At 34.2% G+C, this 26,038-nt stretch overlaps 5 protein-coding genes across 5 annotated transcripts; 2 read left to right on the top strand and 3 right to left on the bottom strand.

Annotated features, from left to right (window-relative positions):
• The first annotated feature begins 5,878 nt into the window (after positions 1-5,878).
• LOC118047342 (uncharacterized) lies at positions 5,879-7,734 on the top strand. Its single transcript, XM_035056613.2, has 2 exons — positions 5,879-7,236; positions 7,511-7,734. Exon 1 carries the CDS (start codon positions 6,317-6,319, stop codon positions 7,229-7,231), a length of 915 nt encoding a protein of 304 aa, XP_034912504.1. The 5' UTR covers positions 5,879-6,316; the 3' UTR covers positions 7,232-7,236; positions 7,511-7,734.
• Positions 7,735-9,047: 1,313 nt separating this feature from the next.
• Positions 9,048-11,558, bottom strand: LOC118047343 (uncharacterized). Its single transcript, XM_035056615.2, has 3 exons — positions 11,185-11,558; positions 9,698-9,897; positions 9,048-9,587 (listed from the first exon to the last, which is right to left on the bottom strand). The coding sequence occupies exons 1-3, from the start codon at positions 11,275-11,277 to the stop codon at positions 9,341-9,343; spliced, it is 540 nt and encodes a 179-aa protein (XP_034912506.1). The 5' UTR covers positions 11,278-11,558; the 3' UTR covers positions 9,048-9,340.
• A 1,834-nt stretch (positions 11,559-13,392) lies between these two features.
• LOC118047344 (uncharacterized) lies at positions 13,393-16,952 on the bottom strand. The gene is made up of 7 exons (XM_035056616.2): positions 16,744-16,952; positions 16,468-16,600; positions 15,591-15,694; positions 15,139-15,310; positions 14,882-15,016; positions 13,876-14,760; positions 13,393-13,773 (listed from the first exon to the last, which is right to left on the bottom strand). Exons 1-7 carry the CDS (start codon positions 16,782-16,784, stop codon positions 13,525-13,527), a joined length of 1,719 nt encoding a protein of 572 aa, XP_034912507.1. The 5' UTR covers positions 16,785-16,952; the 3' UTR covers positions 13,393-13,524.
• A 1,759-nt stretch (positions 16,953-18,711) lies between these two features.
• LOC118047346 (polyphenol oxidase, chloroplastic) lies at positions 18,712-19,731 on the top strand. The gene has a single exon (XM_035056618.2). It carries the CDS (start codon positions 18,790-18,792, stop codon positions 19,531-19,533), a length of 744 nt encoding a protein of 247 aa, XP_034912509.1. The 5' UTR covers positions 18,712-18,789; the 3' UTR covers positions 19,534-19,731.
• Positions 19,732-19,893: 162 nt separating this feature from the next.
• LOC118047345 (uncharacterized) lies at positions 19,894-23,692 on the bottom strand. Its single transcript, XM_035056617.2, has 8 exons — positions 23,564-23,692; positions 23,384-23,479; positions 23,156-23,285; positions 21,561-22,923; positions 21,273-21,438; positions 21,006-21,170; positions 20,760-20,912; positions 19,894-20,620 (listed from the first exon to the last, which is right to left on the bottom strand). Exons 1-8 carry the CDS (start codon positions 23,690-23,692, stop codon positions 20,420-20,422), a joined length of 2,403 nt encoding a protein of 800 aa, XP_034912508.2. The 3' UTR covers positions 19,894-20,419.
• Between the last annotated feature and the right edge of the window lie 2,346 nt (positions 23,693-26,038).

Here is a 26,038-nt window from a genome sequence, read left to right as displayed (position 1 = left end):
ATCACAGAGTAACTTCTTTATCGTGAAATCCCTTAGAATTCAGACTTCGAACGACAACAAATTAGCATAATATTCACGTCAAGCCTCTCAAGGGCGGGTAGTTTAACACTTCAAGTTGTGATGAATTCTTGGTATGATTAGTCAAAATGAGCTAGTAGTAATTAATAATCAAACTAAACAGGAGACTAAATGTGTTATAATAGTTTTAAGCAGTCTCATATTGACTATGATTACCTATGAAGCTAGCTAATGAGTGTCGCTTTCTAAATTGTTCGACAGACATTCGGTTTTGTCCTTTATGATAATGTGAAAATGCCCATACAAAGTCACTTTACCTAACCAACCGACCATGTTTGATTTCTGTATCTTCACATTCCCTTAATAATTAAGATTTGATTTAATTTGTTTAAGCTTAAACTTACTAATAATTTATGCCTTGTTCGTGGCATAATCATACACATGTGGCTAGCTAGCTCTCGTGGTCCTAATTTGTACGTGAGGGCCAACTAGCTAGAAATAACCCTCTCATTAATTTCCTTTGCCACACATCCCCTATATTCATTTTAAAAAAAACATCTTCATCTCCCAAAATTATCTTTGAAATTCCATTTTCATGGGAGTACTATTTGATCGGAAAACTCCAATAAAAAATAAAATCCATATTAGCCAACCATTAATTCTTTTTATCAGATTCAAAAGATAGAAAAACTGGTTCAGAAACACTACTTTCCGTGAAATTATAAAATTTTGCTTCAAGCAAATCATGGTCAATGAAACTTTCGGTTCTTTTAGATTTATAGGACTATAATTAACTCGCCTTGCCGCAACTAGTAAATTTCCAAATTAAGCTATAAAGTTTCTCGTATGGATTGATCCAACAACTCGATCATGACTATGGTAAGTGCTAACTGGTGTTCTTCATCATGATTACCAGCTGCAGGTTGTGATGTCTCTGTCCTATCCTTGCTACATCGATCTAGCTAGCTCTATCTATTGGTTAATTAGAGCACAGTTCATGTTGGTGTAAAACATGAAAAATACTTGTCTGATTGCAGCCACCCAGATTTTGGCATGGAACATTGAAAAAGCAAGAAGAAATTAAGCTCCTCCTCCTCGAAGCCATGAGAAAAGAGAGGGGAGAGTCAAGCACAAAACACGCATGGGGGCAGGCTACACGTGCATATGAAGCTAGCCACCACAAACACAAACGTATAACATGGAGTACTCACATGCATGGGAGGCCCATCGACAACTTCTTTGAGGTGGTCTCCCACCGGTAATCACGTGTGCCCGGTTTGTATTTTACGCCACCAGTCCCTCCAATAATCGACCTTACTCGAGTAATAATATTTATCTTATCTGTAAAGAAAATCTTAATCTTAATCCGATTCGATGCAGGATGGGATTGGCTCCTTAATTGGATCTTCACTCGTAAAACCTATTCGAACTGACCATTTATTTTGTTTTTAATATACATCATCATCATTATTAATTTGATTTTTCTACTTAATAACTTTATTATATTTAAATATATCATAAACATTATAGACCTAACTAAATTTAAAAATTATAGACTTGTTTAGATTATCATCTCTATTTATGACTTGATGTCTATTTTTTTTCTTGATACTTGTATTGTTTTGGATTCAAATTCAAAAGGAAATTATAAAAACTTCTTATAAATATATGAATAACTTTAATTATGGTTTATTCGAGTAAAACTTTATATAATTTTGAGGTGTTATTAACATGTTTTCTAGTAAAAAAAAATTAAATTATATGGAGATTGACCTGATTTGACATCGTCGACTTTCCAAGTTCTAAGACAATTTGAACAATCAATCATATAGCCCTATCTAATAATCGATTTAAAATCAACCAAGTTGCCCATAACAACAATAATGGAGGACAAATCTTATACTTTCAGTTGTCTTAGTTCTGCTTAAACCCTAGGTTGAAGTCCGTATATGAAGTTCAATAACCTGTCCTTCTTGGACATATTCTCGATGTCGAGAATCAAAGAACTGAAAGATTTAACATACTCATAAACTAACCTTTAATGTTTGAGCCTTTCCAATTCCTCTCGCGTAATCCAAGATGTGTTGTTTGGAAGGAGCTACTCTTTTAGCTCTTGCTTAAGACGATCCCACGTCTCAATCTTGCGATGTTCAACACTTAAGTCCTTTTTGGTTCTCGTCCTCCCCCAAAGTTTAGCATCACTAATGAGATACATTACGATGAGATTCACTTGTTCAACCACGTTGATATTTGTAACATTAAAGTATTGCTCCATGTCCCATATTTTTTTTTTCAAGTTCATTGTAACTTATTGCCCCATCGAAAGACTTTGGTTCATGCACTTTTGGTTTAAATGTACTTACCCCACTAGGAGTGTTTGCTACTGCCAATTTCAGAATGACGATAGTTTTTTCTGTAGCTTCTAATCATCACTTGATTATACTATAAGAGAAATGTACAAACTTTGATCCCTTTCAATGCTTTCCATAGCTTCCTTCAATCGATCAATGATAGAGCGTTTTTCACTTTTTTTCTCTGGCCCTATGAAAGTCTCAAGGCGCACCAATCGTTCTCGAATATTTTTCATGAATTTGGGTTGCATGATCTTAGAACCAACCACACTCTAATACCACTTGTCACAAAGTTAAAATTTTCACCCCAAAATTCAACCCTATACGGCAATTTAGTTCAGACTAGACTAAGCCTTGCCTTACCCCTTCACTCATGTTTGCCTATAACTATGTGTTTCACTCATCTAAAAGGGTTCTAACAATTGTCTTGTTATAAGCAAATAATCAACACAAATAAATAATCTCAAAGCATACAACAAATATAAGAAAATCTCCAAACCTTTATTAATATTGTAAATAAAGGATTTACACAATACAATTATGTGTACTATGCACAAAGATTGCATGTTATAGATTGACAAAAAAAGAAAAAAAAACTCAAGACGATATGTTTTTTTTTTTTAAATATTGAGACGACAACATATTAGATCTACTAGATTTACTCGGATCAACTCATGTTAACCTACTAAATCTTCGACCTAAGTCATGAGACCCTAATAACTCAATACAAAATAAATATTTTTTTTATTAAGCTCAATTCTTAATCAGCCCAATATTGAAGGATGAAATTGAAAATAGAATTCAATTATAAAGATGAGTCGAGTCAATCTGAGTTAACCTACCAAACTTGAGTTATAAGATTGGGATAATCATATCGAAAAAAAACTAAAATAAATTATGAAGCTTAATTCTCATTTAACCCAATGTTGAAAGATGATATTGAGAAAAAATCAATTAAAAAAGACATGAAAAAACCACTCGAGTCAACCAACCAAAATAGTGACCTGATTCATGAGGCCGAAATAACCCTATAAAAAGCAAATCAAAATAAATTATGAAGCTTAATTCTTAATCAACCTAATATTAAAGGATGAAAGTAAAAAAAAAATAAAAAATAAAAAAAGAACAAAACAAAAACTTGAGGCCATTATGCTAAATAAAATTTTTTTAAGAAGCATAATTCTTAATTAATCTAATATTGAAGGATTGAATTGAATAAAAAATAAATAAAAAAATAAAAAAATATCTCGAGTAAACCTATGTTAACTTGTCAAACTCAAATCATAAGACCACGACAAATCCAAAAAAAAAAATAAATGAAGTCAATTCTCAATCAATCCCCTAATCAACTCAATGTTGAAGGATAAAATTAAAAAAAAATAATATTCAATTAAAAAAAACCCAACCAACTTGGCTAACCCACAAAAATCACGACTCAAGTCAGGAGACCGTATAATCTTATAAAAAGAAAATAAAAAAAATATAAAGCTAAATTCTCAATCAATTTAATATTGAAAGATGAAATTAAAAAAAAATTATGAGTCAACCTCATAGAAAGTAATAGAAAAAAAAAAAATGAAATCCAATACCTATTAAACCTTGAAAAATGCAATTGCAAAAAAAATATAAAGATCAAATTGTAAAAAGCCAAAACATTTCACTGTTTATTACTACAGTGAATTGTGAAGGTCTTTTAGTATATATTAATTAATAGCATGATATTATAAAACTATAAAATAGCTTGATATTATAAAAAAAAAAACACATGTTTTAAGAGCGTGGTGCAAACTATTTATTAAAAGTGTTTTTGTTTAAGAATAAATTAAAACAACTTTTTAAAACATCAACAAACTAAAATCATCAAAAATAAATAAAAAAATTAATTTGATATTTTTTTAAACTAAAAATATTTTTAAAATATATTTTAATAAAATTCTAAACACAAAATCAAATGTTGACTAATAAAAGTGAAAAAGACAGCACAATAGAAGTGTCCTTTCAATTAAAACAACTTTTTAAAACATCAACAAACTAAAATCATCAAAAATCAATAAAAAAATTAATTTGATATTTTTTTAAACTAAAAATATTTTTAAAATATATTTTAATAAAATTCTAAACACAAAATCAAATGGTGACTAATAAAAGTGGAAAAGACGGCACAATAGAAGTGTCCTTTCATCGCATTCCATTCGATTTTGCCAACCATATTACTGTGCCTTAGCTTAGTTTACCCTCCCACGAAGACTTCTAAATTAAGGAATAGCGTATGAAACATATCGACGTCCTCTTTACACCTCATGCATTGTTAGGTCGGCACGATCTAGGGTGGCTAAACATCCACGTGTAATCCCGCCACCACCTTAAGGACCAAGACATCCATGTGTAACAAACCCGACACTACCTTAATGCTAAGTAAATGCATAGGTTTTTTTTTTTTTTTTATAATTATTATTATTATTATTTTTTTTTTAAATGAACGTGACTATCCAGGTTAACTTGCGTTTACCTTAATTAATTCTATAAGTCCTGAAATTAACGACTATGTAAGCCTCCAATAACCCTGAAATTTATGAGACTTGAACTAATGACATCTAGAGAACAAACTTAAGACTTGACCAATTAAACTACACTTCTCAGAGTTAAATAAATGCATAGTTATTAAACCTATAAGGGATCACCTTTAATAAAGAGTCAAGTCTTGAATATAGGTTAATTTAAATTAACTTGAAAAAATTAAAAAATTATTTGAGATTTTAATATTTCATATAACAAAAATTTAAAACATATGAATCTCACATGGATTATATATATATACACATCACATGTCGAAAATTTTAAAAATAATTCATGGTGAATATAGTTTATAAAAAAATACATCAAGCTAAATAAGATAAAATAAAATAAAATAATTATATATTTTTTGAGTTTTATTAAGAAAATATATAAAAAACCAGGGTCTTGTTCGAGTAAGATTAGATCACTCGGGTTTCGGGTTACTTGGCAGGTCACCCGGGTTTAACCAGATCAATTATAAACCTGATTTTTACTTATTTAAAAAAAATAATTTTTTTTTTGAGATTTTAATATTTTACATGAAAAAATTTAAAAATATCCTATACATATATATATATATATATATATATATATATATATTCTACGTTTTACGAAATAATTTATGTGAATATAAGTTATAATAAATTACATTAAACTTAATAAAATAAAGCAAATTAATTTTATATTTTTCAAATATATTACAAATATCTATAAAAAACTTGGTTATTGCTTGGGTAAAACTGGATCACCTAAATTTTAGATTAATCCAATAAATCACCTGGATGGAATAAGATCAATTATAAACCTAATTTTTACCTATTTGCGGGTCAAGCTGCGGGGGCGGTAACAGTAAGTAAAAAACGTCCCTCTTTTCTAAGAAATTGCGTGCAGAGGGAAGGGAATGGTATATTACCACATATTTTACCAAAATCACAAACCTCCATTAGCCAAGTAAATCACTCAAAGCTTTCATGGACCACAAGGAAGCTAGTTTTGGTAATCACGATCTCTTAAATTCTTATTTGCATCATTAATTTCTCCCTTTCAACAGATAGTTTAGTAGATAGGTATATAGGGAGACTAGAGTAAGGTAGATAAGAGACTAAAATAGTCATGCTCACTTCTCATCACCTTCCTACCCTTTTCCTAGCAACATTAGCCACCATCGTATCACCGATTTCCCTTGAGCACTATTTCCTCACTGTCTGGCTCTCAAGGAACAACCTCATCCTCTTGTTATTCTTCGTTTTGATTTCTCTTCTTGCTCCAAGGTCCAAAGGCTAGCTAGAATTTGTTTGCTTTGTTCTTGTCTGAATACAGAGAGAAACATTTGCTTCTTGTCACTGATCTCTTGGTTGATTTTTGTTAGTTGTTTTGGGGTGTTGTATAAGATGGGGTTGAGTTCTAAGCAGGTTACCAGTAACGGGTTAGATTGGAGCCAGACCCTATTGCAGGAAAGGACTTTGGAGCTGCCTAAACCTCCTGCAATAAGGAGGCAACAGCAACAAAACCAGCTGCAATCCGAGTCCTTGAAGTGTCCAAGGTGTGAGTCAACAAACACAAAGTTTTGTTACTACAACAACTACAACAAGTCACAGCCTAGGCATTTTTGCAAGACTTGCAAGAGACACTGGACTAAAGGTGGTACTCTCCGAAATGTTCCTGTTGGTGGTGGCCGGAAAAACAAGAGGCCGAAAACATCAAAAACAAGTGCTGATACCACCACCTCCACAAACACAGCAAGCACCGCAGCTCCAAGAACCGATAATAGCAACAATATGATCAATAGGATTAACCCCCAGCTGCCAATTCAAGCTCAGCAACAAAAGCAGAATCTTCCTGATCTTGTACTTGGTGATCAAAAGAATTTATCTGGAATTCTGTATCAAGCAATTATCAATCCACCATCTTCAGTTCTGCAACAGAATTCAATCAGCTGCAACAACTTGGATACCAAAAGTTTCAACACCAACAACAATGGTGTCTTTTTGGGTTCATCTTTGTCTCTACCTCAAATTCAAGGCTCACTCTTTCCTTGTCCAAGTTCTTTCGACACACACCCATCTTCAATTTGCACCAGCTCCTTTCAGCCCTTAAATGTTTATAACTACTCGGGCGAATCCATAGAGGACTCAACCATCACCACCATCATGCCTTCCACAAGTAGCACTGTCGCTCAACCATGGCAAGTGCCAAATACAAGCAGTGGAATGGACATGACAAATTACTGGAATTGGGATGATATAGAGAATTATGTCTCTACTGATCTCAATGTCACATGGGATGATTCTGAAATCAAACCATAACTAAGGTCTTTATTAACCTTATTAGAAGTGTGGATAAATCCTCTTTCTTTCTTTCTTTTTCCAAGTAATTGAGTGTTTTTGTGTGAATGGTCAGTCTCATTTGTAATATCACAGTCATATATTAATGTGTCTTAGCTATTATAGCTAGTTAGATGTATCCTGTTTGAAGCTGTCCTTTTTTTTTTCTCAGTTTCAGCTTCAGGCTATAATATAACGTGTCCATTTGTGTAGTTCTTTTCTTTCCTTATCCTACTCACATATGTTTCAATTCCAATGCAGAAGTATTTCATGTGAAGTAAGCTAAGGGGTTAGGGTTCACGTTGTGCTAGAGAAGGGTATCTAAGTTGAGACTGGAGTGATGGGGTCTTCTCCAGCTAAGCTGGGGTATTAGCAGATGTGATGGAAGATTCCTGTGGATATGTATAGTTTTTTGGAAATCTCAAATAATAACATTTTATGGACATGTTTTCTCACCACTTGCTCAGAATCATTCTCTTTTTCTAGCCCTGACACATATTCTTGCTGTAAAGTAGTTTCTGCAAAAATTCTTGAGCATTTTAGAATTCTGATTATGAGTTCTTGATTCTCTTGAAACCTAACTGGGCACTTGATGGCTTTTACTATATATTAATGTTATTATAAATTTTTCCAGAATGTTTGTTCTTATCCCCTCAGTACTGCAGTTGAGCAGAACAAGCTTAAGTGTTTGACATTCTGATAGTATAATTTTTGTGTTTACGGTTTTTAAAAAACTAGAAATAATAGCTTTTTTTTTTAACCAAGATTTTAAGACAGTTTCAGTGTTATCAATGCAAAAATGCAAAATCACGGTTAATTAACAAAATACTTTTAAATAAGTAATTGAAACAAAAAATAAAAACATAAACCGGAGACTTGAAAAATGTAATCACAAGGCTTGTTCTCCTTTTTCTTTAAAGGCAAAGCATACTGTTGCTGCGGGATAATTCAGGTCAATTGTGGGCTCCTTCAGTGACCTGCTATAAAAAAAAATGTCTGTTTGATGACCAGCAAGCCAGAAAGTTTTGGTTAAGTACTAGCATGCCTCTTGAACATTCAAATACACCTGGCTACAGTCCTTCTCCAAGTAAAATATAAGGATCTTTTAAATATATGGTCTTTGAAAATAAGTTTAATTAATGATGGATTATTCATCTAATGAAATTATTTTATATATTCTGATTCTGGCGGGTCCTTCCCTGGACAAGCCGACAATGCCTCTAATCAGATATTACATTTTAGCCTCTTCTCAAGTGGTGTTATTGATGCTACAAGTAGGAAAACGAAAGGCTGATTCAACTTGTTCAATCACAAACTTGATTTTTCTGGGAAATTATGCCAAGCACTTTCTATGGCTAGAAACAGAAGAGATGTCTCAGTGACAGGTTATTGTTTCTTCTTCCTTGTGGGGTTTACACTGGTTGCAATGATCAAATTTGTTTATTGGCCGGTGCACATGTTCTACATGCGTTATGTCCAATTTTTGGGTCCATTACAGAGCAAGAGGCCAAACACCATGGGGGCAGAAACTGATATGGGACGGCAACCACCACATTTTGAATGAAAGAATGGACCGGTGACTATACGCCTATAAGACATTTAGCTTCCAGGAATCCATTATTTGGACAAAATTCATTTCAAATGTCTATTAGCAAGTTTTAACTGAAGATGATGCTAGTCTTCACCTGAAAAAGCTATGAAAAATGGCTTCTGTCTTCGCCTGAAGAAAGAGGAGAACTGCTGATTTCTGGTATATGACCAGTAAGTGTCATACAATGTAGGGAAAATATACAAGATCTCCAAGAAACACAATCAAATCCAGTTCAAATATATAGGGCCTATGATAATTTTAAGTTTTTAATTGGTTGAAGCGATGCTCTGGTTGCAACCTTTCAGCCCTTTCTTTGAAATATTGATGGTAAATCCTAGGGTATCAAAAGGCTAAAAAAATGATGAACAAGAGCAGTATTAATTACAGACTGATAAGAGACCTATGCAATATAAAACAAGATCACAATCACGATATGCAGGTCAACTAAACTGGGTTACAGACTCAATACTTTCTTCCTCCTCAATCCAAATCAGCTCAGGTTATAGATTCCCCATTCTTATACCAGTGTCTCTGTCATAAGAAGGTTGTTCATCATTAGCCTTGGAATAGCTAACATAGTAAAGCTCAGATACTATGCCTGTCAGGACAACAAATGCAGCTCCAGCTCCAAAAATTCCCTTTCTCACTTTCTGGCAAGAGTGAGAAGGATCTGATAAGTACTTGGTGTGGTAACCATTACGAACAGAAGCCACTAGCAAGCAGATCTCAGCAATAAAGAAGAATACCCTGGTACAAGGATGCAATGAGCAAATTAGCGAAAATGGAAAATAGCATCTCTCTCTCTCTCTCTCTCTCTTTTCTTTAACATGGTTTGGAAAGTTTGCTTATGCACATACCAACAGGTGATAAACAGGACGATCGCCCATGCTCTAGAACCACTAGGTCTCATAGCCTTCCCACAACACAAACATCGACTAGCTACCATTATTAGGAGTTGATTCGCCATAAGGAAGAGGAGTGAACCGACTCCTAATCCAGTTGCAATGTCTGAATCGTAACGACAATAGCTATCATTTCCCACTTTTTCAATTTTTGCCTGCAAAAGAAGACAAGGATAAGTTGAAATTGGTCCATCAGAGATACAGGAAACTGGTGTGGTCTGCAATTGCTCATTTTCTCTGGTGGCAGATTTTGGCAGAAACGAAAAGGGAAAGGAACAAGTTACTAATTAGTTTCCTCAATCAACAAGGTATTTAGTTATTTGGTTATATCCTTGGTGTGATATCCTTAAAAGAAACTTAGATTCTTGAATCTAGAACTCTATAAAATGCACAGAACAACCCAATTACAGAAGGTCACATGCAGGATACTAAGTTTTTCTTGCTACCCAGTATCCAACCGTGGTGCACAGAAGCCAGAGACCATGTAACCAATGCTCTTAAAAGCATTCCAGTTAAATCCATGCAATCGTGAATAGAACAAGGTCTCCACACCCACCTAAGTGCAACCGTGATGTACAGAAGTCAGAGACCATTTAACCAATGCTCTTAAAAGCATTCCAGAGATTAAATCCATGCAATCGTGAATAGACCAAGGTCTCCACATCCACCTAAGTACATTCAAAGCCAACTACGTTTAATGTCTCGCCGGTTACAAGCTGGCTATATAGCAAATATTAAACTTGGGCATCCAGTTACAGTTTTAATAAGTTTACTAGGTAAATTCCATCTTTATATGCTTTCAGTAGCATTCTTAACCTAACAGTAAAATCAAAAGGCAGTGTAGACCTTAGGAATAAGAAAACACTCAACATAAGCCACGACAAGGCATCGACCGTAGCATATGGAACTTGAAAATAAATTCTTTAAATTTCTCCAGATCACAGTGGAAAATGTCAAGCCTTATCTCTATCTTAAGATCACACATATTCACAAACAAACATATAACACCAACAAAGAACTTAAAAACCAAATCTAGTAAAGAATTCTACAAATAGTTGAAACAAATTCCTTATTCTCTTCCCTTACTGTATTTCCCCCCCTTCAAAGTTTTTGGTTGCACAAAGCTAACAGATTTCAGACTATCACTGACTAGAAATCACCAAATCATGTATCAACAACTTTCAAGCAAAACCAACTTTAATTGAAGAACAAGAAAAGTAAACCAGAACCAACTAGGCATTCAAAGAAGCCCAAAAGTAGAAAAGTCAACATCTTTCTAATTTTTGCATAAGCAGTTTAACAAAAACCCTCTTATCTCTACAACCCACAAAGCAAAAAAGCATAAAAAAACCACCACCACCACCACCACAACCCACTATAATAAGTTAATAACAATAGCAGCAGCAAAAAACTTCAAAAAAAGAAAAAAAAAAATAACTTACAGTATTCCTTCTCTGTTCAGCAGCAACAGCAAGAGCAAATGCAACCAGATCAAACACAAAAACCACTAACAGTAACAGTGTTGAAGAACCCATCTTTCAAAATCCCAGAAAAAGAGAAAAAAAAGTCTCTTCCTTCTCTATCTTCCCTCTCTCAATGCAAACACAAACATACAGAAGAAGGAACGGTGGCACCAAAGCGTTCTATACGCAACAACTATTTAATACTGAATAATGTATGTCTTAAGTTAATAAATACTATAAAATAAGCGTTATCGTTATTATTATAATAAATTCAGCTATAAACAAGCCTATAAGAACGAGTGGTTTTACTTCTTGACATGGGTTAATCAAGACAAGTAAATCCTCAAAAATAGACGAACTGTGATGATGCTTTGTTGATAAGTTTTCTTTTTTATATTTAAGAGGGTAATTAAATTTATGGGTAAATTATATTTTTGTCGTTATAGGTTCATCAATGTTTTTCTTCTATCCTAGTAGTTTAGAATCTCTCATTTTCTTTATTTCTTAAGATTTTCAATGTTGCCCTTTACTACATAGGGCATAATTTTGAAAGTTTTTTTTTATTATTTAAAATAAAATTTTTATTTTAGTTTTCAAATTGTTTTAATATAATGATATTAAAAATAATTTTTTTTTTATTTTAATATATTTATAAGTGAAAAATATTTTAACTCATTATCGTTATTACAATTCTAAACAGATTTTTCATTTATCTAAACCGGCATGTGAAGAAGCATGAAAAATAATGATTTAAATTTTTTTTTTCCTGTTGAGAAACTTAAATAAACTATCACTAAATAAATATTGTAAAACTAATTTTTTTTTATTACTTTTCTCCCATTTTCCCTCTCAAATCCCCACTTATCTCATGAAAACATCTAAAGTCCTTAAAAAAAAAAACCTCAAAAACCTAATTAAATAAAAGCTAATTAATGGTTAGGTGTAAGATTGAAATTTTGTGGAACTAAAAGGATGATATCAAAAACATATAAACTATACGACGAAAGATGAGTGCCGATTGAGATGGTTGATGTAAGGTTAGACGTGACAGTAAAGATTGTGACCATCTTTCAATAATTATTTAGCTAGCTACAACAACTTCCATGATCTTATCTTAATAAGAACGTCTTGATTTTAATTCTGTCAATATTAAATTTTATTTTTATTATGCATAGATTTTATTTACAAAGTTTATAACGTCAAAATTTAATTACTCTTAATTACAATTCCAAACTATCGGTTTTTTTCATCACATCACATGTATAGGAAAATATCGGTTTGGAAGGAGAATATAAGATACAGCTGTGAAAAAAGGTAAAAAAGAAGAAGGAAGAGTAATACTGTAGATATTAAACCCGGCTCGGAAGTTTATTCAATTTAAGGCTTGGTTTGGTATATAGATCAGGTAAATTAACTTGAGTTATTAAATTATATTTTTTTAAAAAAATAATATCATTTTAGTTTTTTATTTTTAAATATTAACTTGAATTTTAACTAGATCGATCAAATAATGGATTGACCTATTAGGTTAATCAAGTTAATAATAGCTTGGTTATTTTTAGATATCAGCTTGGGTTAGGAGAAAGATCAAATTAGATTGGGTTTAATAATAATAGTAAATTTCAAATAGTTAACTAAGTGTGATATTGTTGAATTTATTGAGGTTAAAACATAGTTGAACAACCCAAGATTTTATATCATTTTATTAAAATGATTATCTAAAAAATAATCTGATGGTTTCTCAATAGTTTTTATTAATTATTATTCTGTTTTTCAGATTTGCAACGTGCAGGAATCATGTGAAGAAAAGAGAGTAAAAAGATAGCACCTTTATGTAAAGTGGATTCCACACCGTTACCTACGACAAGAATCATATGAAAGACGGTCATAAACAACCACCTTTCTTTTAACCAAATGCAATCCAACTTCATCTGCACTATCTCATGATGTACAATCGTAGTATTTAATCGCATCATTAGGCATCTCTCCCCCAAAATAACATTTTAATTGTGGAATCTCTCGCCAGTAATGGAGCATAAAAATATTATATCGATTCAGTATAGAAAGGATCATAAGCCAAAAGATTAAAGCCAAGTTCCCTTTTGATTCTATAGAAAGACGACAGGACAAGTAATGAGCAAATTAGGATGGATGATGTCATAAAGATCTCAGATACAAAGGCAATAATGGAGCAAAATATTAATGGATAAAAGAAAATGGTGAGTGAATATGTATGAATGCCTTGAAAATCACCAGATTAAGAGGTGGGAGGACCATATCTACAGTCTGTATACAGGGTGCATGCTTATGCAGCTGGTCTCATGTGATATTCAAGCCACGCCAAGCTGCATTGGTTCTTAGCTGATGCTCTTTCTTGAGAGCTGTGAATTTAGCTGCTATTTCATCGTAGTCCGGGAGCTTTGGATGTACATGGCTACAGGATGAGGCTGTGATTCCTTTTGAAAGCTCAAGCTGAGAAGAAATTGACTGGTTATCATTATCAGGGACGGTCCTGCCCTTCAGCCTTTTTGGAGGGACTGTCTTCTTTCTTGAACCAGGACTAGGCCCCTGTGAAGAGGAATCATAAGAGGAGGTATATCTTGCTGGATAATCTGATGATTCTTCAGTTTCCATTAATTTCTTGTTCTCTTGAGTTTGAATGCCATTTACCTGACCATCACATTTATAACATGATTTCTCCAAGCAGCTGCGTTTACAGGACTGAACATACCCTTTCACTGGTTTGGACAAAACCTTATCATAGCACACCAGGGAGGCACTCCTGCGTTCTTTGGCTGGCATCCTTGTCCTCTGCTTACTTTGAAAATGAAAAACTCGATGATAGAACTGTTTCTGACATGGTGAAATGTTGCAAAACTGACCGTTGAAGACCACGCAATCGTTGTCTTTCGTGTTTACTGGTGTCAGAAAAGATTCGTACTTACGATTGTTCTTGGTATCAACTCTCCTTTCCAACCTGTGACCATATGAGTTCCTGATCCTTTCATGAGTTTTCCTTGACAATGATATCTTATCCTCAGGTTCAGGTCCGTTGCAATTGCCTTCACTATAACCATGGTGGGATAAAGCCAACAGTGTAGATCCATCAACACCGTAGTTGTCAATTAAGGGACGGGGGGATGCATTAAACAAAAATAAGCTTTTGTCCTCACCATTAAACTCAAATTCCTCCACTTCATCAACATAGACGGTTCTCTTGTGATACTGAAATGAAATCTCTGGAGTTGCTGTTCTTGCAATATCAGCATTGCCTTCGAAAGAGTCTGCGAACATGCTGTTTGAGCCAGAACTTTCGAAATCACTTTGATCAGGTAGTTCAAACATATACTTGTATTGAGAATGATTCTCTGTATAGACTGCTTTTTTGTGCATAGGAGCCTTGTCCGGAGGATGGATGGTTAATTCAGATGGAATATCAGGGCTATGCTTAGCATACGAAGCTAGCACCATTGCCCCACTGGTGCTGTTAAAACTGACACCATCATCTTCCTCGAAAACAAACCTCTCCAGTTGATGATCTGTGTTTCCAGGCATCTGCAATTGGATGATACCAAAGATTTTAAACTAAATTCTAGAGTTTCTCATCAAAAAGACTAAATAAAAAGACTTAGTATAAGGCCATAATTCAGAAAAATGAATTGTGGGGTAAGCCTACCTGCAAAAGATGTTGTTTGGGCCTGTTATCACACCCCAAATACCACAGCTGGAGGCCATAATCCATGGCTATTTCATTGATCAATTTTAGTTTCACACTATCACTGATGAACTTTAAACATAGTTTCTCCATAATCTGTGACATAAATGCAATGCTTATTAAGAGTGACAACATCGAAAACAAAGCTTGAAGGGATGAAATTCCACGTAAGAAGAATTGAGGAAGACATGTTGGCTCTAACTTTGACGATTGCCAACCTCATGATTGACAAGGTTTCCAGACTGCAATGCAGCTACATCCTTAATGAATTTCTGCCCGTAGCGCTTACCGAAAAGCTTTCTGATAGCTCGGAGCTCTGGCAGATCCCCAAACCATGCAGCAGCAAATATCAGTGTTGAAACTGCTTCATTGATATCTTTCGGACGGTCCCTGAAATCAAGATTAAAAACTTATATTCAAAATGATCATCTTCCACATTAAAGTAGAAAAGCAGATGCCACGCATCAACTTAATATTGTATACAGTACAGACACACAACAACGTAACAGCACTAAATGTCTACCAGAAGAACCTTAGGATTTCAGTTGCCACTTGATCTTTACGTGCAGAAAATTTAACAATTCTAGCAATGCATAAGAGTTATATGCCTGGTTTTGATTGTATAGTTGATCTAACTCTACAAAGAGTAGCTTTATAACTGGAATCATACTTGTGTCTGCGAATGTATGGAAAGTGAAGAATGATAAATTCACAGTAGCGGTCCACCAGATCATATGCATCCAATAAGCTCTGGTCCTTGAGAAGTTGTTCAACCTGAGAAATGCTAGGAAAATTAACTTCGCGGAATAGCAACAGCAGCAGATCAAATTCTCGTGGAATTAATGAACAAGATTTCAAGGAAAATGAAAGCATAAAATTTTGCCAAACATGTGTAATATTTAAATGTCAATGATCATTAAAATCAAAAGGCAAATAAATTCAATTGTGATTCATTTACAAATGGCCTTATTGCAAGCTTGCTAAAGCTACGTCAGCAATCAATATGAAACTGTATTCACCAGAATTATAAGATTTCTTACAGTGCTCTGTTCAAGTTAAGGGAAGGTTCTAATACAGGATTACTCTAGTGATTATTCAGTTTTCTTAGCTTTCTCCTTGCTTATGTAAGCTTAACGATCAAAATGAAAGCATGTTTCCGACACAGAGTTGATTCAATACAGCAGCTTAATGATCAACGTGGGACTCAAGTGAAACTCAAAGGGGTTCTGAAAAGCTGTATGATAATTATAATTACAGGAAGAGTAATATTTCAGGACCCTTTCAACAGGCATGAGCCATTGTAGATAATCTATCCTGAATCCTCTGTTTTTCCTGCATAATCTTTCAGAGGTAAAACAACTGCAATGAAAAGTTGCTGTTATTGGATTTTCCTATTAATCTCATACTCTGGAAGCTACAACAGGAAAATCCAATAGCTACCAGCACTTCATTAGCGATCCAACACCATTATTTTCCAATTTGAAGCAAGCAAGAAGAAGAGAAAAAAAGTCTCAGGTGACGAATTAAAAGAGCAGGAGAAGGACTACCCTGGCAAAAGCAGCCTCGTTTTGACCAATCTTGAGAAGCTGAGCAATGTCCTCGCGTAATTGCCTTACAATTGAGTATCTCTTTCTCTTCAGTAAATTAAGGCGGCAATGAAGTAGCTTAATTGATTTCTTGCTGCAAATTGACAACATGCATGTTCTCTAATCATAAGAAAAGAAAAAAGTAAACCAAGTCCAGATGCCTAATAAGAACATAATTAAGCACACAGCAATGAAATTAACTATGGATTATGGATAACATTGGCTGACTAAAATTACCACTTTGAAGCTTTTCTCCATCCAAATAAAACATCAAACATACTGGAAGTATACTAGTATCTGTGACCAGACTTGGTGTCACCTGATCATGCTATTTGTGATGGCTGGAGAAAGTAGGCAGTATAAGGGTGGTTACCTCCATGGAAACTTATTTTAGGAACCAATTAATTTAGTTTCTAGTGAGGATCATGGAGGGAGAGGGTGACAGTTTTCCCTCTCAAAAAACTGCTCCTCTTGCTAGTGGCCCATTCCTCTCTTCGAAGTGGACTCATCGAGGAATTAATTGAAGTGGCAAGTTCTAAAAAAAAATTAAGCAAATCAACAATTGGTATGTATAAAAAAAAACCCTTATTAAATATTAAGTTTGGTTGGGTGAATTGGTTAGATTTTAAATTTATTTTTAAAAAAATATTAATTTAAATATTACAAACCTTAAAGCTATTAAAATTTTATATTAATTTTAATGCCTTAAGAAATTAGTCAAAATATGTATAAATTAATCCTAATTAATATAATTAACTAATATGTAATTGATCATAAGAGATAGATTTAATATATATTTATCAATACATTCATGTAAGCGAGCCCGAAAACATGTAACCTACCTTCTGAAAATACACTGGCCTCGTTTTTTTTTTCGTTAATATAGATTTTTATTGTTAATGGTTAAGTAATTAATTATTCAATTAAAAAAATATAATTTAATTAATTAGATTCTAGATTTATTTTTAAATGTTACCAATTTAAATCTTATAAATCTTAGAACCACTAAAAACTTATATGAATGTTAATTTTAAAACTCATAAAATTAGTCGAGATGCACACAAGTTGACCCGTACATCCATGGTAATTAAAAAAAAAGGTAATTAATTATTCAAAATACCAGTAAAAATTAACTTATATTAATCTAATTGAATGATATTTTAATTATTTTTTAAATTTTAATTAGAAAATTCTTTAAAAAATTCAGTCCTATTCAATTTCAAAAAAAAAAAAAAAAAAAACCAAACTAAAAACGCTTTATAAACTAAAAGCCCATTAAAGATTTAAGCCAGTAAAACTGAATCTACTAAAAATTCCATCTGAACTTATTTGATTCTTAAAAATATAAAACCAAACTCAATTGAATTCAACCAAAAGCTTTGGTTCGTTTATTTGGTTAAATTAAAAAAGAATTAGTTTAGTTGAATTTTTTTATTTAAACCGAACTGTTTAAACCGATGCTCACCTCTAATCAACATCCTTTTTTTTTTAGGATTTTTCTTTTTCTTTTTCTTCTGAGAATTTGCTTTTTTTTTTTTTTTTAAATGAGATACGAATTTTTTAATCCTCGAATCAATCTAATAAGAAATTGATGGTTTTTTAAATAAAAAATCCCATTTTTATATAAAAGGTTTCTGAAATTTTCCACCTTACCAATTTATCTTTTGTTTCCCTTCTTTTTTTATATAAAATCGAAAGGAAGGAAGTAAAGAACTGCAAAAATTCAAACCAAATGGCACTCAAAGTTGGAAGTTAAAATGAGTCATCTTATCTAGTGAAACCAAAAAATCCCAAGTTCACACAATTTGTCAATGCCATGGAAAGTTATGGAAATGAAATATCCACACGGTATTTTTTATTTTATTTTTATTAATATAAATATCTGTATTAATTTAAATATATATCAATTAATTTTATAAATTTTAAAATTAACAAATATATAAGTTTTCAATAGCCATTATATTAATAATTACATGACTTGAACTTAAAATTATAAAACAAAATTATATATATTTTTTATTTTTTATTTTTTATTTTTTATCATTACATCACCTACTATAATTATAGGATAACTTTCTTCTATATTTCATCTACCACCAGAGAAATTTACAGTCGATGCATAGCACGGCACCTTAAGGCTCGAACATCATTGCTGACGCATCTCTACAGTTGAGTATATATCTAGCGTCGGCAACTATTTTGATGCCTTGTTATCCTTTATCTTGAATAAATAAATAAACATGGAGCATTATCCTGTATCTGGCCATAAAAACAAAGGGAACCATGGCTCATATCTCTAGATTCTCTACTTTAGCGTTCTCCCCTACCACTTTTAGGACCTCCTCCTTCTGCCCCTCCTCCCCAAAAGTATCCAAGTACCATTCAACCCCTAGTGTTGTTTCAAGCAACTCTACTAATGATCATGATCCTCGAAACCCTACCACAAGAAGAGATGTCATCCTTGGTTTAGGGGGCCTTTATTATGCAAGCAGTATTCTTAGTGATGCATATGTCAATGATGCTAAGCCAGTCTCAGCTGTAGAGAAAATCAGAAGAGGGATAAGGGATTTTTATCACGGCAAGGTAGCACAAGCAGCTGAAACAAAGAATATGGTGCTAACACCAATCAGTTCATTCCCTTTAGATTTAGATAAAGTGATTAGTACTGAGGTTTCGAGGCCAAAGAAATCAAGAAGTAAGAAGGAGAAAGAAGATGAAGAGGAAGTTTTAGTGATAGAAGGAGTTGATTTTGAGAGAGGAGAGTTTGTGAAGTTTGATGTTTATGTTAACGATGAGGGTGATCAATCACTCAGAGGACCAGACAAGGCTGAGTTTGCTGGGAGCTTTGTGAATATGCCTCATAGGAGTAGGACCGAAAGGAAGGTTCGTTTGACACTGGCGATTAACGAATTGCTGGACAATTTGGAAGCTGAAGGTGATGGTAGCTTGGTGGTGACTTTGGTGCCTAGGTCTGGTAAGAACCCTGTTAATATTGGTGGCGTCAAGATTGAGTATACAAAAGAATGATCACTCTAAAGATATCATCATCAAGATTGAGAGATACGTATATGTATGTATTTTGCTTCTCTTTTAGCTTGCTGATTAAGAGATACGTGGTTACCTTTTGTTCTTCTGATCCATGTACTGATCTTGATTAATCAAGCAAAGAAATGTTGTCTTCAAGATAAAAAATAAAAATGATAAAGAACAGAGATGTTACCTTCATTGCAATTTATTATTATTATTATTATTTTTATGCGAATTAATCTTCATTGCAGTTCTGTGCAAACAAGCTTATATTTGAGATAGCCTAAAGTGCTGATCATGCTTATAAAATTTCGAAAGTCTTTAATCAAATGAAGCAAAATTTCAATGATGGGTCCTCATGAAAACGACATAGATATTTTCCAACAAGAACTTGAGGTGTGATTCAACAACATCAAATCGAAAGATAAGAAAAAGACAACGAAATTTGAAACTACAAATGAAAAGTATAAATTAGAAATAATAATAAACTAAATGGCCGTGCTGAGGCATAGCATAATTGGTAGCCACATTTTTCAAAAATGAGGTTCTTGTACAAGTCCAAATCCCTCAACCATCAATTGATTTCTTGAAGAAAAAAAGGGGGCGAAGAATCAATCCCTTAAGAACATGCACCTCAAGAATTACATATTACAAATGGGAGTAGAATAGCTAGAGTTGTGACTCAAAGTTTCATAGAGAATATCGTAGCATAGAAACTTGAAGCAGTTCTAAGTCCTAGTTCATCAAAATAGCAAGCAAAAGTTGTATCTAAAGATGTTCCATCGCCGTCAATCTACTCGCTTTTCTCATACGATGCACTATAGAATATAAACATATGTGTATACTCTAGTGGGGTTTCTCTTTTCTTTTAGTGGTTTTTAATTATTCATTGATGATGAGGATCAGTCTCTATTTCATGGGCCAATTCTCTTGTCAGCATGTCAGCTCGATCATCATGTCCACCAGCAAAGCTATAAACCCGGAATGCGAATTGGAAAGCCCTCCAAAGCATCTTAGCACCAGCACTTCTAGGTTCTGTTTTGGTTCCAGATACTGCTGTCTCTGCTGCTTTTGTTTGCCTCCTCTCCTGAATATATTCAAAAGCAGAAGAAAATGGTTAAAAAAAAATCCTCTTCAAAGTCAAATCATCTTCTGGAAATGATCCTCAAGTTGTGTGAATTGAGCTTCTAGTTTGAAACAAAATGTTAGCTCATAGGCGAATCTACCTTTAGTGCCAATTCCATGCAGCTCGAAGAAACATCCACCATTGATTCCTTGATTTGTACAAGAATATGGAAGTCGAAGTCGATGTTGTGACTTTGAAATTTCTTGGATTCTTCATCTTTTGTCCTCTCCAAGGCGTCAAGGTCTCCTTTGATCTGTATGTTATTAATTCTTTTAGCTGCACGTAAAAAATCTTGCAAATAATGAAGATTGTCTTACAATGAGGTTCAGGACTATGACAAAGTTACCTTGTTGAAGTAACGTTCTGTCTTGTCAAGAAGCTGGCCTAATGGAGGCTCTACCTTCCAATTTTTCAGTTCAGACACGACGCCATTCAACTTTGAGCCTAGGGCAGCTGCTGTCCTTAATGCTTCCAGCTTCTTTTGAGGGAAACCTTCAAACCTTGCAAGCACCTGCAATGCAAGGAAATACAGGTCATGATTATATAGAAATTGAACAGGACACGTGGACGTTGAAGAGTAGTGAAAATAACAAACTTTTTCTGTTATATTAACCTGTGTTTCATCAGTTAATTTCTCAAGAATTGATTCGACATGCTTGTGGAACTTGATCAACTCTGTCATGTCCTTTGTTTTGAAAGTACTGATGGCAGCCTTCAGCTCTGTGATTACCTTCGAATACTTTTGAACATCTTCTTCAATTTGTTGGAAGTATGCTGATCTGAGGCACAAAGAAAGAAACTCATTTGGTTCTCATTTATGACCTTTTCCATTCCCTTAAAATAAAGTTTAACCAAACAGATTATTTCTTAATGTTAGAGTTCTTTAGAAAGCAATACATACCTCTTTGTAATCTCTGCTAGTGCATCAGCCATTCCCTGCTTTCCGCCAGCACTGCTCGAAGCTGGACCCTTTCTTCCAGTAGGTGATTTAGTAAGTTGATTTCCTCCTTCCACCTTCCCCTTAAGCACTCGATACAAAGTACTCATCTGACTTGATCTCTTCAATTTGGTCTGTGCTTTCTGGGGGCGTAAGGATCTTGCTGCACCAGGTGGAGGAGGTGGTGGAGCAGCTCCATTTCCGAGAGGCATAGGTGGCGGCGGCGGCAATGGCATTGTTCCTTTTGAAGACATCATGAGTGGTGGGGGAGGAGGTGGTGCGTTTCTTGCAGTTGATGTTTGAGGTGGTGGTGGTGGTGGCGGCATTGGTGCTGCTGTTCCAGTTCTTGATAACATTCGTGGGGGTGGCAGCGGGGGTGCTGCTGCGGCAGTTCCAGATGCCATAGGTGGTGGTGGTGGTGGTGGTGGCGGCGGCGGCGGGAGTGTTGTTACAGTTCTTGACATAGTAGGTGGTGGCGGTGGTGGAGGTGGTATGCTAGCCACTGTAAAAGTCGCTGGCTGCAGCACGAATGGTGGTAGTGGAGGTGGAGTTGGAGGTGGTGGCTGTGTGGATGCTACATCTGGTTGCAGCTTCGTTGTCGGAGGAGTAGATGGTAGTGATGGTGTGGCCACAACGTCCACCATCATGGGTGAAGATATGTGAGGCTGTGCTGGTGGAACTGGTGATGCATTGACTGACAATGCAGCTGGTGGCGTTATGGCTTCAGCTATCACTGGAGTGGTCTCAGCTGCTGCAATCTGTGGCATTCCACGTTTGAGGCTGAAATCCCTGTGATCCTCAAGGTCAGCAGCTTTTTTCACATCACAATTACTGCTTGCTTCTATTTCAAACATCAGTTCCTCACAATTGCTGCTTTCTTCTGAATTGCTCCTTTCAAACAATGGCTTGCGCTTTGCTTCCACTTCTGTCATTGTTTCATCATCCACTCTGTCCTTTCGTTTCAAACTGCTGCCGTCTAGAATTTCCAGGTTTGAAGGCATATGGAATGAGAGACGTTTTATGTCCATGGGGTTCAATTTTTCAAGTGCTTGAACTCTCAGAGATCTGAGAAGAGGAGAAGAGCTATAAAAATTTGAAAATTCTCCAGAAGCAGGAGAACCCGTAAACTCGGGAAGCACTGATGTAGGAGTCTCTGGAGAAGCACAACATGGGCTATAGCTGTTGTTGTCTGAAGAGGATTCCATCAACATTTTGCTGAAGGCGTTGGATCGTTGAATGTCTTTATTTGGCTCATATTCATCCATCACATCAAACATCTCTCTTGCTATCTTAATCATGCAGGTGAGTGTTGCCGAAGCAATTTCAACTAAAAATTCAGGAAAAAAAAAAAAAAAAGATAGAGAAGTAATCGCCTTCAATCATGAAACTTCAGACTAGTTGTACAAGGAGATATTAAATGGAAAAAACCAAGCTCTTCAGTAAAATGCACTCTTTCCGAAATTCTTTCAATCAACTTGTTCCATTTTTTTTTCTTACAAGATCCGAAAACGTGGATAAAAATATACTGCTGATTAAATTCTGGAAAAGTTGTATCATACCTGCTTGTTCCGAACTGATCCTTTGATCACTGTTATTGTACATGTTGTATGTAGCTTTGTCCATCCACTCTTGATTCATCATCCATGAATCCCCAATTGATCTCAAAGCCTCACAAAAATATTTCAGAACCTGTTTGAGCATGCATTTAGATGATCAGCTTCGAAATCTTAAAAGAATTGCATCCAACAACTGCCATGGAGTGGTCATGATGAAACTAAACAGAAAACCTTATCGATAGGCGATCCCTTAAGTTCATACAGCTGACTACTGGGTATGATTTCAGGGTAAAACTTGTGCAGATCTCTCATTGTTCCCATCACCAGCTGCAACACAGATAAATGGTCAGAGATTCAAGGCATGGTCTCGTGTTCTACCTTCATTCAACAGACGATAAAGTGCTATGGTACCTCGTTTATGCTCAGAGAAGCATCAAAAGGTGGTAGGTCAACTATGTCTCTGAAGGTAATGATTTTCTTCCTAAGCTCGATCATCAAAATGAAGTTGCCTGAAGATCCACGTGAATGCGAACGTTCCATCTTCTTTTCTTCTGATTCCTTCTTCTTATCCTTGACCAAGTGAGCTCTTTTCACTACCTGCAATAGTACTCTTGTTTCTGTCAACATTGATAAGCCAATGCTGTTACCAGATGTTCCTAATTTATCATACATTAAAATCAAGTTGACATGAGCGAAAAACATTAAGAATTCCACAGTATCATATATCCCATGCTTGTTTTTATTATTTAATTAGATGGAATAAAGGTTGCGAGATACAAACTCTTGATGCTAGATTATTAAGGTTCTGATACAAAAACTATTTCAATTCTGGAAATTTAGATGATGAATTCGAGGAAAAAGAAACCAAAGCTAACATTAGAAAATCTATAGGAATGAAAAAAAATGATAGGGACTTGGTCAAGGAGCAGGGAAGTGCCATGAAATGGCTGTCAGAGGAACATAAACCTTCCTGGCATGAAAACACATACGACGACGCAGAATATAGTTGACAAGATGAACATAAAATTTAGTGGAGAACTCATGGTATTAGCCTGTGCCTAAAGCATTCTCTCACTTTGGAACAAATATTTTTCTCTACATATGAATCATAATTACTAGCATATTATCGAGATTGCAAGTGAAAAACATAAAAAATAAAAACTGGAAAACTTTTTATACCTCAAATCTAGAAGTTCTGCCTCCAAAGAGCAAGGGCTTAATGCGACAGAAGATACCAGTAGACATAGCTTTTCTGCCAGCCCCTGAATTAACTTGGGCAAAACGTCTCAAGAATCATATTAATAATCAAGAAATTGAGTGAGGGAATATTTTAATTAAATTCCTGGTGTGTAAACACAGAAGAAATATTCAAAGTACAAAGAGAGTTTAAACATGAAACATTAACGTGCAGCCCATAAAGGTTCCAGATGTGATGAAAAAAAAGAAGAAAATGATCTCTCTGAAACTTTTCCCAAAGAGAAATCCAAGGAGAAATGGATGAGTTGCTGGCCTTTGTATTCATAACGTAGGCTTCCTCTCCTAAATTGTGTGTGCCACTCTTTTAGGTCACTGTCTCGTGATCAGTTTTCAGGATCATGGGGCTCTGCTACCATGGCTAACTATGATAGGGCTAATTTTGGACCTTGCCAACTAAGATTGTTTTTACTGGAAATAGAGGGGAAAAAAATAACAGAAAACTTAATTTACTTAAATCCCCCTTGTATTTCTTGAAACATTCTAAATTTTCTATTTATTTAATCAACAATATTAGATCTAAGATAATTAACTATAGGGCATTGCTTGATTTTGAGCCCTTTCTTTTCTTTCTTTCACTCTCAAGTTATTATGCAGCAAGAATCTCTTTCTCGGATGCTTTAATATGCAACTCCATCTTTGATTTTCTTCAAATTAATTGTGGTATTTTAATTACTATTTTTGAAAAATTAATAAATTGGAGAGCTCTTTGGAGCTTATAAGCTACGTCCATAGGCATGCATGCACCCCCAACAGAAAATTCTAAAACTTATTTCATTGATGATAAAAGCACATAAAATTTTGCTCCCCAGCTAGGTATATATTTCTCGTATGACCATGGGGTTCATACATTTTTACAGTATCCCATGTAATATTAATTAGAATTTGGATTTTCTATATATATATATATATATATATATATATATATATATATATATATATTAACGTTGATATTCAGGCCAACTTACATGTACCTCAACTAATTTTATAGGCTTTAAAGTTAATGACCATATAAACTTTCAGCAGCCGTGAAGTTTGTGAGACTCGAACTAGTAATTTTTAAAGAAAAAACTTAAAATTTAACCAGTTAAACTATATCAGTTAAATACCATATTCCTAATATAATACTAAGATTTTGAACTATATTCCTAATATAATACTAGATTTGATTTTGGCCACTTGGCAGTTGAAATTCAAAAGCGTGTGCCAGCCTCCATGTTGTTCCATTGGAGGGCGATGACCTCGTTTAAATTTAATTAATCTTCCAAATAATTAATGGCCGGATTAGTTTAGATAAATTTAAGGCATCCCACTCAAATTAATTAAAAGAAAAAAACATCAAATGTCAACATTCTACATAAGTGTCAACAAAGTTTATTTAGTCATACAAGTGTATGTATATGAGCTTTGACCTAGTATGAGCTTTGAGAGAGAGAGAGAGAGAGAGAGAGAGAGAGAGAGAGAATGAGCTTTGACCAAGTATTGGCTTTGTATGCAGTCAAGTAAAATTGTCAAATTATAATTACTTTTTTAGAGATATTGGTGAATTGTGTTTTATGAAAATTTATTTTTTAATTATTTTTTAATTTTTTTAGATTTTTTATGTATTTATACCAAAAATATTTTTAAAAA

Source organism: Populus alba, chromosome 4, assembly GCF_005239225.2.
Source record: "Populus alba chromosome 4, ASM523922v2, whole genome shotgun sequence".
Lineage (NCBI taxonomy): Eukaryota > Viridiplantae > Streptophyta > Magnoliopsida > Malpighiales > Salicaceae > Populus > Populus alba.
Note: the sequence above shows the minus strand (reverse complement) of the source record. Positions and strands in the feature narration are given on the sequence as shown.